This window comes from Punica granatum, chromosome 3 (genome assembly GCF_007655135.1).
Source record: "Punica granatum isolate Tunisia-2019 chromosome 3, ASM765513v2, whole genome shotgun sequence".
In the NCBI taxonomy this organism is placed as follows: Eukaryota; Viridiplantae; Streptophyta; class Magnoliopsida; order Myrtales; family Lythraceae; genus Punica; species Punica granatum.
In genome coordinates this window covers 34,679,711-34,696,279 of record NC_045129.1, presented here as the reverse complement: position 1 = coordinate 34,696,279, position 16,569 = coordinate 34,679,711, and the positions used below count along the sequence as shown (strand labels likewise).

Genomic DNA, 16,569 nt, shown 5'->3' with positions numbered 1-16,569 from the left:
AGTTTTACCAATTAGTGAATTGCAGTAAGATATGCTGAAAGGCTAATGAACACGAACTCTTAACTAAGAAAGACGGTCGAGATGACAAAGGCCTCAGCATCAACTTATTTAGAGCAATATCGTATCAAAAGAACATACATGAAAGAATCGAACTAAGAATATCTCAGAGGGGATTTTGTGCAGTGGGATATTACAACAGGAGCTTCGACCTGCATCTTCAGGCAACTGAACTCCAATGCCAATATGGGCTTGGACAGCATCACTGATAAGCTGAGGTTCTGCTCATTCTCCATTGAATCCAGTCTTCCAGATTCCGCGACACCGGAACTTCTGCACTCATGATCTTCTTGTTCCCTTGTGATGTCTCCCATGTGAGAGGAGAGCTTGGTTACTTTCAGTGGACTGACTGCTCGGACTCTGTTCCAAAAATCAGTAGCAGATAATTAATGAAAATTTTTCCAAAGATCGCGGCCAAATCGGCTAAAAAGCTTAAGCCTTATAATAAATGTTGTTAATGATCAGTGCCCAGTATTCAAAGTTGAGTACAACGGAGGCAAATGAGTGGGTGCAAGAATCCACCTAGAGACTCCGACATCACCAATAGAACGGCAGAGTTCAATTTATGCCAACGAAAAGAGAGCGAAATTTGAATCAACTTATACAATTCAACATTCGCTTTGGTCGATACTGGAGAATAGGAAGAACTACCTGCAGTCGATCTGGCAATTGTATTTGAGGAGGTTGAGATTGTAATTAGTCCGACCACTGCGATTTCACGAGAAAACACAGTCAGCTGAAAAAGTACCAGAAATTATGTAACACAGTTGCTGTAAAAGTTGGCATCAAGTTAATGAATGTCTGTCTCTTCATTTTTTCTTGAAAAATGGAAGATCACCTAAAACTCGGAAGCCACAGCTTTACTGCAGGCCCTCTCCACTTGTTGACTCTCTCAGCAGGCACTGCACCGCAAATCCCGCGTACAAGAACAAACTAAGAACCAACTCACTAAAGGAGATTAAATGCCGAGATTTCATTTCAACCCAATCAAACATGCTGTGAAGATAGCAAACTAATGTGATTCAACAAATTACCGAAAGTTGTGAGGTTGATATGACATGGATCTGCACTTGCTGGACTATTCATTTCGGACACCGAGACCTCCATCTGGTTAGTTGCACTGGCACCACCAAAGCCGAGTATGCTTAGAAATCGATTCTTTCTCTTGGGAGGTTGCTGCGGAGCTGGAGTCAGTCTCTGTCGTGAAAAATTAGCTTATTGTAGGACAAATTTGTACATCCCCTTTATGCTACTAATATTAATCCCTTTCTCGGTAGAAAGATTTAAGTACAGTGTATCGGCTAAAGCAGATGGCATCATACAACACACGAAGAAGTCCACAAACAGCAGCTTTCACCAAAATGAGAATTATCAAAGACCAAACTTCCATGTACTGGTCTCTTCGGGGACTAAAAAGACATAGCAAATTTCGTGGCTAAACTTGAGCAAACAGTAATGTGCTTGACAAATATTATGCTTTTTTTTCCTTGAAAGAGTAATTCCCTAAGCATCATTGAAGAAAAAAAATGTCCGATTTAAAGCAGAAAGTGAAAGAGAGTTGAACATGATTTGGAAAGTGCACCTTTGAAAAGGTTGCAACTTGACTCGGAAGTCCCACGTCCTGTGCAGGATAAATTGGTGCATAAACATACAGTTAGCTCACTCGACTAGTTATAAGCTGACGAAAAACTCGAGAGTCAGGAGATATCTCACCTTCCGCCCATGTTCGCAAGCTTCGTCACTGTTCACGAGCACCTTTGCTGCCCAACTATATATATAGAGACACAAACCAAAAGCAGTACCTCCTTATGAGCTCGCAAACTTAAAAACTGTTAAAAGAATCACCACCACTTTGCAAGCCTATTGAGTCCATATATGTATGTAAACTGGGGTGTGTGTGTGTGTGTGTGTGTGTACACATAACGTATGTGTTGCAGAGAGAAAGAGACACGGAGAGACTATCCTTAATTCGAGATAAGAGTATCCGAAAAATTTCCAGCATTTATGAACATAATTTTTTTTTGAAAAAATCCAATATACAGTCTTGATATTTGAACAAGGCAATTCCTATGAACAAAAGAAAACAACAGAAGCATTCTCAAGGCGGGGGCATGTGCTATAATTAATTTAGTCTTCCGACAAAAAATGTTAACAAGCCTTGTATTCATCGGCGTAATACTGAATAAGAAGGAGAACAGGGTTGGTTCGGAAACTTACGCGCAAGATGTTGGTGGGTTCCATACAGTTCCTGCAATCACCACCAGCTGCAAAATAAACGGTTAAAATTTAAATACTAATGAGTAACTGAAAACGAGGAAAAAGAGAAAGATATTTTCGTCCAGATTGATTTACAAATACAAGATGCCGCAGATATCGAGCAAAACCGATCATAAAAATATAATATATAGATCATCAAACCAACCTCATCGAAGACTCCGGCTGGACTATCTTCATAGCTAGCGAGAAAGAAACCGCCAAGAGTATACCTGTGAAATAAGGAATTTAAACCAAACAGAAGAATGAACCTTCTTATAGAAACTTTTACCATTTCTTGTCTCGCTTGAGATAACCAGGCAGCAGAAAACATACCCGAAAGCTTCGACTAGTCTGAATTCCTTTGGGATCAAAGCTCGTGCTGTTTCTGCTTTTACGAGGTGGAGCTGGTACAGTGCTCTGAAACAAGACAGTAACTAGACACTTACCTATGAAAAATTTACAGAAGAACGACAAAAGAAAATGAATGAAAAAAGAAAAGAAAAAAAAAACACGAGAATTATGGTTGCTAGAGTACTTGCCTGCCTCTGAATATCCACGGAGGCTTACCATATCCCCGCACCCGTTTCGTTTCTCCGCTATCCATTTAGCTACCATAAAGGACTACGAGCCTTACAAAGATTTACCCTCCTGAATTGACAAAGAAATCATCTTCAGCCACAGCAAAGATAGATAGGCATCTGCCGAGCTTATCGGGTGCACGGCACGAGTTGTAAAAGCATAGCGCCCACATCGGTCACTCGAATAAGGGAGGTAGAAAGAAGAAACATGCCACAAGAGTTCAAGTGAAATTCTGCCTCACAGCATTGTGTATTGTATGCATAGGTGCATTGCATTGAATCTCTCAACTTGGGGGCCATCCCATCCTCATTTAAAATGATTAGAAGGCTTCCAAGGAAAAGGGGGCGAAGGGCACACAGTTCAGTGAACTTGTACGTGAAAACCGCCATGAATGGAATTCTTTAATAGGGGCTGAAAAGCAATCGAACCCCATCACTAACCGCAACTTGTCAGACAAAATAAATATTAAAATGGCCAAAATATAATAAAAAGTACATGTGCTGGAATTGGGTTTCTTTCTTCCCCCCTTTCTTCATCAAGAACACACCTCTTTGATTTAATTAATGGGCCAAAGTTACGATCTTTGCCCACTTTTTTAAGCATCCAAAGAAGAACTAAACCCCATGAAAACGAAAATGAACCCAACTGGGAATAAATTATGGACAAAACCAGACATTATTTCCGGTGTGCTTTCTCAGCAAGAATTCTTAATGCCAACTCCCGTATTCAATCATTTAGAACCTCGGGACGAACAGGTTGCTAAGTGAAGAGGAATTCATACAGAGACGGAGCATGGGAAATTGAAAAAAGAAACAGAAACAGAGCATTACACGCTGTACTCGAAAAGCTACGTACAAATAAATAGAGATTTTGTACCCGACAAAAGGAGCAACCTTTCTGATTGAGCAGGCAAAGGCTTGACAGAGCAAAAGCTGCCAGAAGAGGGAGAATGAAGGGAGGGAAGGAAGGAAGGAAGCTTACAGCTGCAGAGGTTGTCTTCTCTTCTCTCTCAAAATCTTGATTTATACTGGTGATTGGAAGAAAAACCCGGAAAGGGTTGGTTGAGATTTGCAGTATCGGGTTCAATTTTCGGGTTCAAGTTCATCAATGTCAGATACAGATAAACTGAGAAAGAGACAGCAGTGAGAGCACAGAGAGAGGGGGGACGGGGGGAAGGGGAAGGGGAGGCTTGCGATTGGATAGGACTGGATATATATAATTATCCACTGTAATACGTTTGGCGCCAACGGAAAGAAACCAAAAAACCAAACCCCTTCCGGGTCTCCAAACCGTTCCCAGAAACCTCGTCTGTCTCTGTCTCCGTTGTAATACTGACACTTCTCGTTTCCTTTAAATAATATTTTGAGTTCGAAGTTTGTTTCTTATTCCCTTTAAATAATATTTCGAGTTTGAGAATTATGAATCAAGAATATTTACACTAGAAGAGCTTTATTTCATCGTGAGCCGACTGTTTATTCGGAATCAATTATACTTTCGAATATCGGGTGATTAAAAAAAAAAGAAAAAGGAAAGGCAGAACCAATGGTTCTGTCTGCTCTTTCTGGCCATTTGAGTCGGTTCTCTTCTCTTCTCTCTTTTCCATTGGTTAGATTTTCATTAAATTTGTTCTGTTGTGTTTTTTTTTAGATTTCTTTTTTTTTCCCTTTTTCCAATTTCAGGATTTGTTTGTGACCCCATTAGCCGAACTTGGATATTCTTGCAATTCTTGATGACGCAGACATGTGAAAATTTGTGGGATTTGATCCGCTATCTCTCTTCTTTTCCAACTTAATATTTTAATGAGCACTCGACAAGGGGGCCATGATACCGTGACTAGATTCAAAGCTGAATTCGTGCTAGCCGTTAGTATTCGAGTGTTAATGGCGGGGTTGATCGGATCACAAGGAGAGTTTTTGTATGCTTTTATGTTGAGAATAATAGGGGGTTATGATCCAAAGCAGTTTATGCATTCATGAGAATAGTGCTTACCATCGATTCAACGAGAAGAGAGTTTAATTGCCGTTGGAAATTATCGTCATGCAGTTGGATGGAGGAGCACACCCGTCAACAATTTGACTTAAAGGACAAATTAACGGGAAGGTCCAAGGGGATCATTTATTAAAGGAGTTTAAAATTAAGCGAATTAGATGAACTGCAAGTAAATTGCACATATTTTTTGAAATAAATTATTGAAATTTTTAGTAAATTACTTACATTTGAAGTAAATTATACATATATCTAAAAATCTTTGCTTATGTTATTAGTAATTTCATAAATTTTGAGGGAATTTTATTTAAACTTTTAAAAATATTTGAGTGTATCGTACTGCCACTTTTAGTATTTGTATCATAAATTTTTCTAAATTAACCATAGTAGTAAAAATGGACAGTTCCATCTTCTAAATGATTGAACTTCTACCATAATTTGATCTTGGCCGACGTCGACCTTTGATTTCCAAAGCTTTCCTCGTATTCACCGACTGAATATGCACTTCGGTGTCAGCAGAGGTCGTTGTAAATAATTCCGTGATCATTAAATGGAAAGTGTGGGATGTGTTACATCAAATCTCACGCGTGAAAGGTTGGTCTTGCCAATTTTCCACTAGCCCCGACAAGAGAAATAATATGGGTGATTACTGAGAAGAATGCGGCTCATATAAGGGAACAAAATTGCCGATATCATCGCCAAAACTTTAGTAAGTAGGGCTAAGTATGCATCAATGTCACCTTCAACTTCAGATGAAAACAAATGAGTAAACTCTCTCTCTCTCTCTCTCTCTCTCTCTCTCTCTCTCTCTCTCTCTCTTTCTCAGTAGATTGCCAGAAATGCTTCCATCTGCCTTGATGCCCTAATAAACCTCAACTTGACAAAAAAGTTCATGAGAAGTCAATCCCGAAACCAATAAAAGAAGAAACTCTATGGAGGAAACCCCTTAAACCAGACCACCCAATGGCATGCCTTAGAAGCCCCAAACGTTTGGAAAGCGATTAAAGGGTATATATATAGGAGGAGCACCAAAAGAAAAGAGAGAAGGAAAGGTAGGTTGATTGGGAGGGAAACCCAGAGAGGGAGGGAGGGAGGGAGGGTGGGAGAGAGAGAGCTTGACATAATGAACTTTCGGGGACTAAAATAATGGCCGACAAATCTTTGAAGGACCAAATTGACAGTTTACTCGAAACAAATTTACGTAAGATTCTCATTAATTTATATACATCATCGAAGGTAATTGGTTTTTTTTTTTTTTTTTGCTTGCGGTTAGAAAAGGCAATATTAGGGATTATTTTATCTGAATGAATCCGCCAGGCTCCATATATAACAGAGCCGCTCTGCCCAGTCCACCAAAAATTATAAAGACAGCAGACAATTTAGTCCTATCAGATTACTTGAACGCAACCTGCCTGCACCATTGTCCACTCTTACGTCACCATTCGTTGGAGTGTTTCTGTCAAATTTAAATTCAATCTGATCCCATTCATTCAGCCCAACCAATGAAAACAAACAGAGAAAGATTGAATCTGGTCTGACAAATAAATAAATAAATAACAACAATTTCATTCAAACTTCATGTAATAATTCGTTTCCTAAAATGTCCAGATAAACTAGTTTACTATATATATATATATATATATATATATGGGGAAACTATTTACGTTGTTTGTTGCTAAATATAGAGAAGTTATTAAGTAATTCTACCTCTTCATGTGAGGTGAAAAAATTCAATCAAATTACATAATCACTCGGATAATTGTCATAATTATTTTTCATTAAAAAATTCTTATTGATTATTCATCATCACGTCATTTGAAGTAGAATTATTTAAAATTTTCTTCTAAATATGATTCTATGGATAAACATATTACTGGGAAGCTGATATGACTCGATAACATTGTTATCAGAACCGGACCGGACCGGCCGGTTCGACCGGTCGGCCGGGAACCGGCACCAAGTCCGGTCCGGTTCGCCTAAAAACCGAAATGGCAGCTTTGAACCGTCGGACCCATTGAATGGGCCGGTTTTAAGCAAAATTTCATTAAATCGGCCGGTTCTATGGGTTTTTATGGGTTTCCTATTTAATGTAAAAATTGGTTGGTTGTGTAAGGATTTGAACTCATGACCTCTTGCTTTTCATATTAGCATACTACCAACCAAGCCACCACCACTTTTTTGTTCTTTTAACTCTACTTTTAAGTACTTATTAAATAAAATATTTATTTTGAAGTAAGAAATATTAAATATAGATACTTTCTTATACTATTGTTATATTTCTTTAAAATCATCATACTTTTATCTTAATTATCATAATTTTTTAATAATATGAATATTTATTTTATTTTAAATAAACGAGCGGTCCGACCCATCGAACCCCCGGTTGGACCCATAAATCCATGACCCCGTACCCCTTCCAGTTCATCATCCGGTCCGGTTCTGATAACACTGCTCGATAATGAGACTAAAAGACATAAATTACGGATAGATATTTGTTTAAGTGAATAATTGAAATAAATTTTCTTTATGGTAACTGCTTTGTTATCCATTCAAGAAAGAAAAGAAAAGTCTTTCATCATATTTCCTATATGTGTAGTTTTTGCACATATGGACATAAATATGATGCAATGGAAGATGTATGGCTTATTTATGGCCACTTGCAAAATAAAATATAGGGTTTGATCCTCAAACAATGTCGCCGAACCAATGAGAACGAAATAAACAAGCTTATCAAGAAAGAGAGATACAATTATTAGATAATAGTATTTACACAAAGTGGCCAACACATATATATTATCGTCTATAAATTTTCCCTTTTGTTCTCGCATTCAATAATCAAAATTAGAGTAAACTACCGACCAAACGTGTATTAGTTCAAGTGGTTCAACGCTTGCTCCGCTTAAATAATATCTCGGGTTCAAGTCGTTTTGAATGTAAAAAATTCACGCTGTGAGAGATTTATTTCTTAATTGTCCGATCCGACTCACATCAGTTGGGGGATCCTAGCAAACTAAAGTTCGCTGAGATTGTATTTTCCTTTTTTTTCTTCAATTTCATGAAATTAATTTAAAAGAGAAAATATCTTAGAGAGATAATAGGATATTTCTTGAGAATAATAGGTGAATTGCACAATCGGTGCAAAATCTTTTTACGTATGTAATAACACTTTGGTACAAATTTTTTTTAAAAAATATAACAATAGAGTAAACTTTTTTTTTTTCAATTGTAACAATGTTATACAAATCGAGCAATTGACGGTATTAAACTCTTGCTGACGCATGAACCTATGGTTTTTTCTAAAACTTAAATCAAGTATGGTGGGCTCGAGCAATGGGAGGAAGTTTCCTCTCCATAGAAATGCTGGCAATGGAGGGGAAAGGTGGAGGATGGACGCCACGCTGGCAGAGAGAGAAATCTCTCTCCTCGCCAGAGATTCTTAAAAATGAGATGGGCTTCGGCCACGTGTTGCGTCATTGGCCCATTATTAATCTTTCCTTATTTATACATTTATTTATTATTTTTTTATCCAGTTCCACCGAGGGGACACCCCGCCAATCACCGGCGACGATCGGGGTTCAATCGCGTCTGCTGACGTGGCTCCATACGGATGGTCAGTCTTCGAATGGTGATGGTTGAGGTTATTTTGGGGTTGGATAGATGTCGGGGACGAGAGGCGATAAACGTGTAATGAGAGGAGAGTAGAGGATGTGTTCGCATGTCGTTGCGCGTTCAGCAGGTCCCACTAGTTTCATCCGATTAAGAAAATATTGGATTAGTGTTATTTAGTCACTTAATTTGAGCTCATACACGTACTCTTCTACTTATACATATTTGAATTGATTGTTATTCTTATTCATTTAGAGTAATGAATAATACTCGCAGAATATTTAATCAATCATCCTTTAACTCTTGTATATTTGAGCGTGTCACCTCTAACTTTATGAAGTTTCCAACATATGACCAAACAATATATCAAAAGATCGTCAGAGTAATATGACACTCATCGTGTTTTCACCCAAAACTTGGTAATAATTGAGTGGAACCTTCTTGTGAGCACTGTCAGGATCACGGCGAGTAAAACAGGAATCTCTTTCCTATCTTGTGAAGCTCGGCTTTGCTCTTTGCCGCGCTACTTCCGATAGCAACCTAGGGATCTCAACTATCTCGAAAGAGCCAAGAGAGAGTCGAGCTCATCGGTACTCGGCTCATGTAGCTTACTATTAGTATTATGATCATACGAGTCTAATTCATTGGGTTCGAGCTCAAGCTGTCCGTTCACATCTTGAGTGGAGCATGAGCTTCAATATTCAAGCTCGTTTGAGCTTCAAACTCCGGCTAGAGCTCAAGCTCAATAAGTCAAGTTCGCAGGCCTGGATCAAGATCGGATCTTTTGGGTGCCTAGACAACGGGCCGGTTTGAGGCTTGTGAGGTTTGTGGGACCTCACCTCAATCTCAGCATTCCGACCTCCAGTTAGTAGTCACAGCCATTGGCCTGGGCTGGGTGGACCTCTTCACGTCTTGCCTGGTATGGACCCTTCCATGGCCGGATCGAGGTCGGGATTGACTAGAGGCTGTTCCTGGCCCCGAATGAATGACCAGAGATGGCCTATAGTGGCCAACCTCCAGCTATCCCACCACAGCCACCCGCCCCATGGTCTTAACCAAACACATGGCCTCACCCTGTTATCTACCATCGGGAAGAATACAAGATGTACGTTATAATTTTAAAGAATGGTATAAACGAGAGCAACTTCCAAATGCACGATTATCGGAGTTCCTGAATTTCAACTTCTCTAGAGTATCTTCACTGTGCATACGATCTATGTCTGTCATTCGAAGTAGAATGAACCGACCCATGTTTTCATCTATTTATACATCACCCCGTTGGCTTAAGATGATTCCAAATGTTAACCAAGGAAAAATGGAGATGCCATGTGCACACATTTGAGTATTATATACAAATTCCATCCCGTAACACCGGCAAAGTTTCTACGAGCTAAGAAGACCAGACAAAGATCAACAATAACGATGTTTTATCATATGCTATGTACATGGGAGGATACAATCCCGCACAAAAACGTGAACTGCCAACTGCTATAATGCTTGCTATAACGTGGTTCATGTCAGGTATGGACATCCTACTGCCGATAATACACTACCCGGGCCATTTACAATAGCTTCCCCCGGTTCACTGTTCTCCAGTTCATTCAAGGAGAAGAAACCTGGGGGGGCAAGATCTCATAACTAAATCAAACATCGAATATACAACTATAGTTCAAAGAGGGGAAATCTGGCCGATTAACCTCCTCAAAGGATCCGCAACCTTGTTGGAAGGATGAGTTCCGTCCTAATGATCTGCAGGGTTATCCTCCCAGTCCGTTCCGTTCAGTGGATACTCCTCAATTTCAGGATTTGAGTGTGGTGGAACCATCCTTTTCACCTCCTCCTTAGTGTAGACAAAGATCTTCCGCACCATGCCGCAGAATTCCCTTTCAATGCAGAGAAAAAAAGTGACTCAGCCGAAAAATCAGAGAATCGAGAAATGATCAAACAGCTAAACGCTTGCATTCGAACAGGTTGGGCATATGAATGCTTACTGCCACGGATCATCTCCCACAAGCATCATATCACCCTCATCATCCGTAAAGACAACCAGCCAATTCTTGTATGGAACAACGAGTTCACCATTAAATTCAAAGATTCTGTCCAGCTCTGCTATTAATTCACTGTAGCCACTGAACTTGCTCAAGTCCACGGATCTCCCAACAGCAATCCCTTGCTTGTGCACCTGAGCTCAGTGAAAGATCCAATCAAGACACAGATTTTAAAAAAAAAAAAGTGCCCTTTGGCAGAAAGTTGAATTGCAAGGTTGATAAATCACCTTGACACAGCTTCTTGTAAAGCTGGCCTGCTGCTTGCCCTGTGTGTCTCTGAAAGTCTGTTCTGGAGATTCGAATGCCTTTCCAGGATCATCACATGTACTAGCACCTTCTGTAAATTTTGAAACTTCTTTATGCTGGTCAGATTCGGGATTCTGCGAACCGTTCGAATCGAGATTGACTCGCTGCAGCGGCGCACGTGCTCTAACCGCTTCCCCTCCAACTGGGCTGCTATCCAAGGAGATACCAAAGAGCTTACAACCACCGCCACCATTAGAAGTATGCAATTGCTGCATAAATGGAGAATTTGATTGACGAGTTTTGGGAGGATTCAAATCCTCAGCAAATTTAGGTGACAAGAGGGGACGGAGCCAATTTCCAGGACGATGCTCACTCCCAAGACCATGAATACTATTGTACCCAGCAAATGTACCACACCGAACATAAATCTGCGGCTGTTTCTTCTCGACTTCGACTGGTACTGCCATGTTGGATCCCAATAAGTTCAGAGAGGGGCTTGAGTGCATAAGAGAGTGCAGATTTTGCAAGTTGCCCTTGCTTTCACTGGCTGAGTCACGTTTCTTCAAGGGGTCAGCCATGATATCATCAGTCTTGTACGAAAATGGCGGGAAAACCCGGTAAGGTGTGTGCATAGTAGGAGAATCTGATATCAAATTCATCCTAGATTCTGGCATTACTGGAGGAGCCCAGGTCTCCGGTCTAAGTTTCCCCTGACCACAATTGATTGGATCATCACTTTGAAAAGCAGCCCGTCCACTAGGGATCTCGACAGTCTCGGAATCATTATTCAACGCTAACATGTCCTTCAGGCTTGGGACTTCTTGACCTTGCAAGGCCTTCACAAAGCCTTTTTCTGCCGGGTCATCCACAATGATCCTAGAAGAGCCTGAAAAATACAACAAATTTATTAGGGGCTCAGATTAATGAAAAGGCAGAATAAGGTGTGCAAGAGAATTGCATATTACCTTCCCTTGCTAGGACAGAGGAATCGGTAGATGGAACCATGCTTCCACGGGGCCTTTTCATTCGGGAACTCGGAGGGGGCTGTGGAGCAACAGTGGCTGGCTCTACATTCCATGGAGAGACTCTTTCTGGACGATGAATGGAGGAAATCTCATCCCATCGTACCTTGAGGCATCTCCATTTCGACCCAGGCCACCGGACATGATCAGCATCATCGATTCCAACAACTGTGCCTGAAAACCTGCTAAATCACAGATTGTGATAGGATAAGAAGACCACCTTATATAAATTGGATGCAATATACTCTTGTCAGAGTCAAACCTCTGCTCTGGAGCTTCTTCACCTTCAAACTTCATCTTGAACCTCATACCAATCGAATAATTGACCTTGGTAGCCTCCATGTATTTGTCAAATGGGATGATGAATTCAGCAGGGCTTGTCCTGTAGGGTCCCCATACATTTAGGAAAAACTGGAATCGTGCTATCAAGAAGGAAACCTGATACATGAAGCTTAAGCACCCACCTCGGTTTATAGTAGACAGTGAACATCGTGCCAGTTGAAATGGCATGCCATGCTGTTGCAAGGACGCCAATATGCATACTGTGGCTTGGCATGATTGAAGATGGAATATTATTTGGTTGCCTCATCGCACGCCTGACCCCCACCCTAAGTTCCCCGTTTTCGCCCCTAGAAAGTTGAAAGTCAACAGAGAGAAATGCTTATAAGAATCAATCAAACGGGCTATTTTCAAATCTTCTTAGCTAGCAATGAAGCACAGTTATCAGAAGCGACAGGTCAAATCATGATTTTCTCTGCAGTTATAATAATACAGAGGAAACTCATATGTATGCCACAACAGCCAGACAAAGACAAGTAGAGAGAGTACCTGAGAAAAATAAAAGCATCTCCAGCAACAAGCTTTTTAGAGCTGACAAATAGAGACCATCCGCTTTGGAGGAGGTGCCTCCTAGGTTGACCTGCATTTCAGATTATCGCACATTAGCTAATTTCAAATTTTAATGACTAAACGAGATCTATAGGTATTGCAAGTTCATAAGTCTAGCAAGCAATAACAAGACTGAGACACAGAGTAAACATTGATAACCAGAACTCTGCAAGATTTTGAATTTCGTATTTCGTTAATTTCCTGAAAATACTGATGGCTTCTGATAAATCATAATGTTTTTCAATAAAGGAATAAAAAGCTGCACCAAAAAAAAAAGGAGAAAGAGAAAGAGAGTAAAAGCAAGATTTTCAAAATTAATGCAAACTCCAAGCCAGCATGGGGGGGCTTAGAAATTAATATTCATTAGTGAACAGAAGGTTCTAGATTTGCTACTAACATATGAAACCTTCTGAATTGTTGCTGAAACCATAAACATGTGAACACACAACTCGCAGTAACAACCATTGCAGTTATGTTAAAATGAAAATGTCCAAAACAAAACACCTCCAATAATCATGGGGAATCTTCAAGCCAGATCATCAATTAAAAGATTAATGGCCTAATGGATCATGACTCAGGAAATTCCAAGGAAACATTCAAGATTGTATCAAAACCAGCCACCTCTGAAGATATGCCGAAAGCGCCACTCGGTTCCATGTAAATCCTTGGCCACCAACTCCTGAGTCGGGGGTTGCTTGGACATATCCTGCTCAACATCAATAGTGAGTGATACCATCCGAAAGATTTTGCTGATGAGTGAACATTAATAGCAGAAGAAGGTAAAAGAAAAATCTAACCAGTGGAGGCAGGCATTCATCTGCATGGCGTCTCAATACAGAGAACCCGCCATGAGTGCTCGTGTCAGAAGCTGTGAGTGTTTTGCAAAAGGAATGAACACGGGGACGTGGAGCTGGGGGAAGTGCAGATTCTTTCACCAACATATTCTCATCTTGCTGTCCAATGGCAGCCATACCAATAAATGAGACACGGCATTCAGGAATTCATTTCTTAACAATACCACCCTAACCTCACACGAAAACTGAAACAGGGAACCTACGTTAGGCTCGGGAAGCAGAGTCACTTGAGCAAACAACTCATCCGTATCCGGCTCGGCCTGCAAAGAAGATGAAGGTCCCCGATCAGCCAACTTAAAACCCTAATCTCAAAGGCTTTCGCAGCGAAGAGAGGAAATTCACCTTCAACAGCACGCAGATCACACGGCAGAGGATTTTCGAGGGAAGATCATAAGCCGGCATTTTCTGATCGGAGGACTGATTAGTGGACGCCTCTATCTGCCACCGAGACATCAAACAAGCAATCAAATCAGCACGGCAGTGTCCACGAGCCGAACAGCGCACGCCAACACATTAACACAATCGGCCCAGCCTCACGACTCGGAACAGCTCGCAGAGGGAGCAATCAGTCGACACAGAGGGCAAAACGATCAACTCACCTGCTCGATATGGCCCTGCGGGAAGTAGTACACGAGCTCTCCTGCCCGGGGGACGGTGACGAGGGGGCCGGCGCAGGCGTGCCACAGCTCCTTGTACAGCGCGTCCTCGGAACCTATAAAAACAACAAGATTAAAGACTCCTCCATTTCCTTTCCTGCAACCAGGACCGGAGAAGATTCGAGAAATTGACTCACCGGACTCCTCCCTGCGGTCGGCCCTGATCATAATCGAGCCCTCCGGAGACACCATGTTCGATCGGACTCCGACGACCAGAAAACCCTAGACCAAGAGCAGAAGCGAATGGAGAGAGAGAGAGAGAGAGAGAGAGAGAGAGAGAGAGTGGGGGGGTAGCTAGTTCAGGTGCTGGGGCTTGGGGAGAAGAGATAATGGAGGAGACAGCGACTTTACGGAAGGGTATGGCACCATGGAAACCAGTGGTTGGACGAGAAGCAGCAGGAGCAGAAGCAGCAGCAACAGTCTGACGGGTCCTCTCTCTTCTTCCTCTTCCTTCTCTGTAACCATTTCGGCCAGTACGGGGCACTGCTGCCTGCCTGCCAATTACTTGCCACTAATCGCTTCCCAAGCGTCGAATATTCACACTCCACGCAGGCCCTTCCCCTCCATTTTCCTTTCCACTCCCCATACTTCCCCTTCTTGCTCTACGGGTCATGCGTCCTCGCGATCGTTATTACTATCCCTCGGTTGCTCGAAATCCGTTTAAATTACGATAACCGCAACATCATAGAACTAATTTTACGGCATTTCTTGTGGTCATTGGTCCCTCTGGGATGTAAAGGTTGCTCGTATTGTGAATCATTGAATAAAACATGACGTTTTCATGAACTGTTCCGAACAACATTCTCATCGTCATAATTAGCATGTGCGAAAACGATTGGACGTTTCAAGGTGTGGAGTTCTATAATACTTGTGATATGAATGCGGCGTCTTCTTTGGGATGAGGGAGACACGGTATGACTATCTCCAATTAGTTGGAGGAGGGTTGGGATGGCCGCAAGAGAAACAAATTAAAGTTGCCTCATGATCTTATTTTGCAAATTATTAAAATCTTGGAGTGTTCTATAAATTGCTTGAAATTTATGACATTTTGTTAAAGTCACATGCTTAATATGTATAATAAGTACAACGCATTTAAATCCTCTAGTGCATGCCAAACCTAACATAAATGAGTTACTAGCTATCCAATTTCGTCTTTCTTTGCATGACAAAAGTTGCCTAGAAAGCTCTTGACATGAACTTTTTGGAAGATTCTGGCTCCCCTACTCTTGTTGCGGTCTATAATTACAATTATTATGCAATTGATTTTTTTAAATGAACAAATACAAAAATATCGATATCTCTTTTCTTACGTGATTATTTTTGTTTGGTTTAATGCATCATATACTTAGAATTAATTTTCTACTTCTAATATTTACATCGCGTTTTGAATAATTTTTTGAGTTTACATGACGACTGATAACAAAAAACTCATTGTACATAGAATATATGTTTGTATTAATATAACTTAAATGGTTGTCAGAATAAATTGTTGAGTGACTGAATCTTGTATATAAAATTCTTTGTTGATAAAGCGACCTAATGGTACGTGCACGGCACAAAATCATTGGAGACTAAAAAAGGAAAAAGGACCGTCCTTTTTGCTGTAACAAATTGAGTTAGATTCGGGGCGCGTTTTGTCAAATTCAGAGAGCATGAGGATGCCAATTGCTGAAATCAAAGTTCAGGGGCATATTACAATTTTTCCAAACCTTAGGGGACCAAAATCACCAAAAGTTAAATTTGAAGTTGAATATTGCACCCCGGATGCAAAGTTGGGGTTCTTTTTGCAATTAGCCCAATACTTTATAACACCTGTACTCCTTGTCCACCGGCAACCAACAATAGAACGCATTGAGTAGATGAAAAAGTGATGGGTGGGAGATATTGGGGCATATTGTTGTCTATATACAAGCACGTGAGTTGTTCTTTCGCAATATATGACCTTTGTATTTAAACCGTGGACACGAAAATTAACTAGTTGTGGTTATTGTAAAATAACCTCCCTCATTTCATAGCGTACATAAATATTACTAGCGAAAATATGAATCGAGTATATCTTATAGTTTGCCTTTGCAATGCAGCAAGGGCCGAGGAATGTTATAATGGGTCGGACGGCCAAAAAGATGACTTGTTTAAGCATGACTGCTTGTCATATCATTACATGGTAGACTGGTATGAACGGGATGGACTAAATGAACATGTATGGGAGCAAAAAGTGATGACCGATGAGTACGTCACGTCATTGAAAGGGAAGAAAAATAATACAATTACAAATCAATATATCTGACAGACGAGAATATTGTTTCAATATAATTGAGCATAAATAGCTTAGAGAGCACGATAAAGTTGTATTGCCACAACCATGAAGTTG

The 16,569-nt window shown here is 40.7% G+C and overlaps 2 protein-coding genes across 7 annotated transcripts; both read right to left on the bottom strand.

Moving 5' to 3' along the window:
• Positions 1–59: 59 nt before the first annotated feature.
• LOC116200804 (protein NEOXANTHIN-DEFICIENT 1) lies at positions 60–4,148 on the bottom strand. Of its 5 annotated transcripts, XM_031531717.1 has the most exons (12): positions 3,769–4,128; positions 3,134–3,303; positions 2,853–2,961; positions 2,647–2,730; positions 2,480–2,543; positions 2,275–2,321; positions 1,771–1,825; positions 1,640–1,678; positions 1,092–1,254; positions 896–959; positions 709–765; positions 60–417 (listed from the first exon to the last, which is right to left on the bottom strand). In XM_031531717.1, exons 3-12 carry the CDS (start codon positions 2,915–2,917, stop codon positions 153–155), a joined length of 903 nt encoding a protein of 300 aa, XP_031387577.1. In that variant the 5' UTR covers positions 2,918–2,961; positions 3,134–3,303; positions 3,769–4,128; the 3' UTR covers positions 60–152. The 5 variants fall into 5 exon arrangements, with proteins under 5 accessions (XP_031387577.1, XP_031387581.1, XP_031387580.1 ...); XM_031531721.1 differs by lacking the exon at positions 3,134–3,303 and having other exon boundaries at positions 1,092–1,233; positions 3,769–4,148; XM_031531720.1 differs by lacking the exon at positions 3,134–3,303 and having other exon boundaries at positions 3,786–4,128.
• A 5,647-nt stretch (positions 4,149–9,795) lies between these two features.
• On the bottom strand, positions 9,796–14,781 carry LOC116200802 (auxin response factor 2B-like). Of its 2 annotated transcripts, none has more exons than XM_031531712.1 (14): positions 14,550–14,781; positions 14,336–14,420; positions 14,142–14,254; positions 13,885–13,980; positions 13,746–13,802; positions 13,486–13,641; positions 13,310–13,394; positions 12,629–12,719; positions 12,265–12,429; positions 12,063–12,182; positions 11,744–11,985; positions 10,760–11,664; positions 10,476–10,666; positions 9,796–10,367 (listed from the first exon to the last, which is right to left on the bottom strand). In XM_031531712.1, exons 1-14 carry the CDS (start codon positions 14,661–14,663, stop codon positions 10,226–10,228), a joined length of 2,562 nt encoding a protein of 853 aa, XP_031387572.1. In that variant the 5' UTR covers positions 14,664–14,781; the 3' UTR covers positions 9,796–10,225. The 2 variants fall into 2 exon arrangements, with proteins under 2 accessions (XP_031387572.1, XP_031387573.1); XM_031531713.1 differs by having other exon boundaries at positions 11,744–11,982; positions 14,550–14,780.
• Between the last annotated feature and the right edge of the window lie 1,788 nt (positions 14,782–16,569).

Excerpts from the sequence above, each read along its gene's own strand:
- LOC116200804 (XM_031531717.1), bottom strand. The coding sequence starts at position 2,917 with ATGGATAGCGGAGAAACGAAACGGGTGCGGGGATATGGTAAGCCTCCG. Across the intron at positions 960-1,091 it reads TATCAACCTCACAACTTTCG|TGCCTGCTGAGAGAGTCAAC; the intron begins GTAATTTGTTGA and ends TTTGCGGTGCAG. Across the intron at positions 418-708 it reads AATTGCCAGATCGACTGCAG|AGTCCGAGCAGTCAGTCCAC; the intron begins GTAGTTCTTCCT and ends TTTTTGGAACAG.
- LOC116200802 (XM_031531712.1), bottom strand. The coding sequence starts at position 14,663 with ATGGTTACAGAGAAGGAAGAGGAAGAAGAGAGAGGACCCGTCAGACTG. Across the intron at positions 14,255-14,335 it reads CGACCGCAGGGAGGAGTCCG|GTTCCGAGGACGCGCTGTAC; the intron begins GTGAGTCAATTT and ends TTGTTTTTATAG. Across the intron at positions 13,803-13,884 it reads TGATCTGCGTGCTGTTGAAG|GCCGAGCCGGATACGGATGA; the intron begins GTGAATTTCCTC and ends TCTTCTTTGCAG.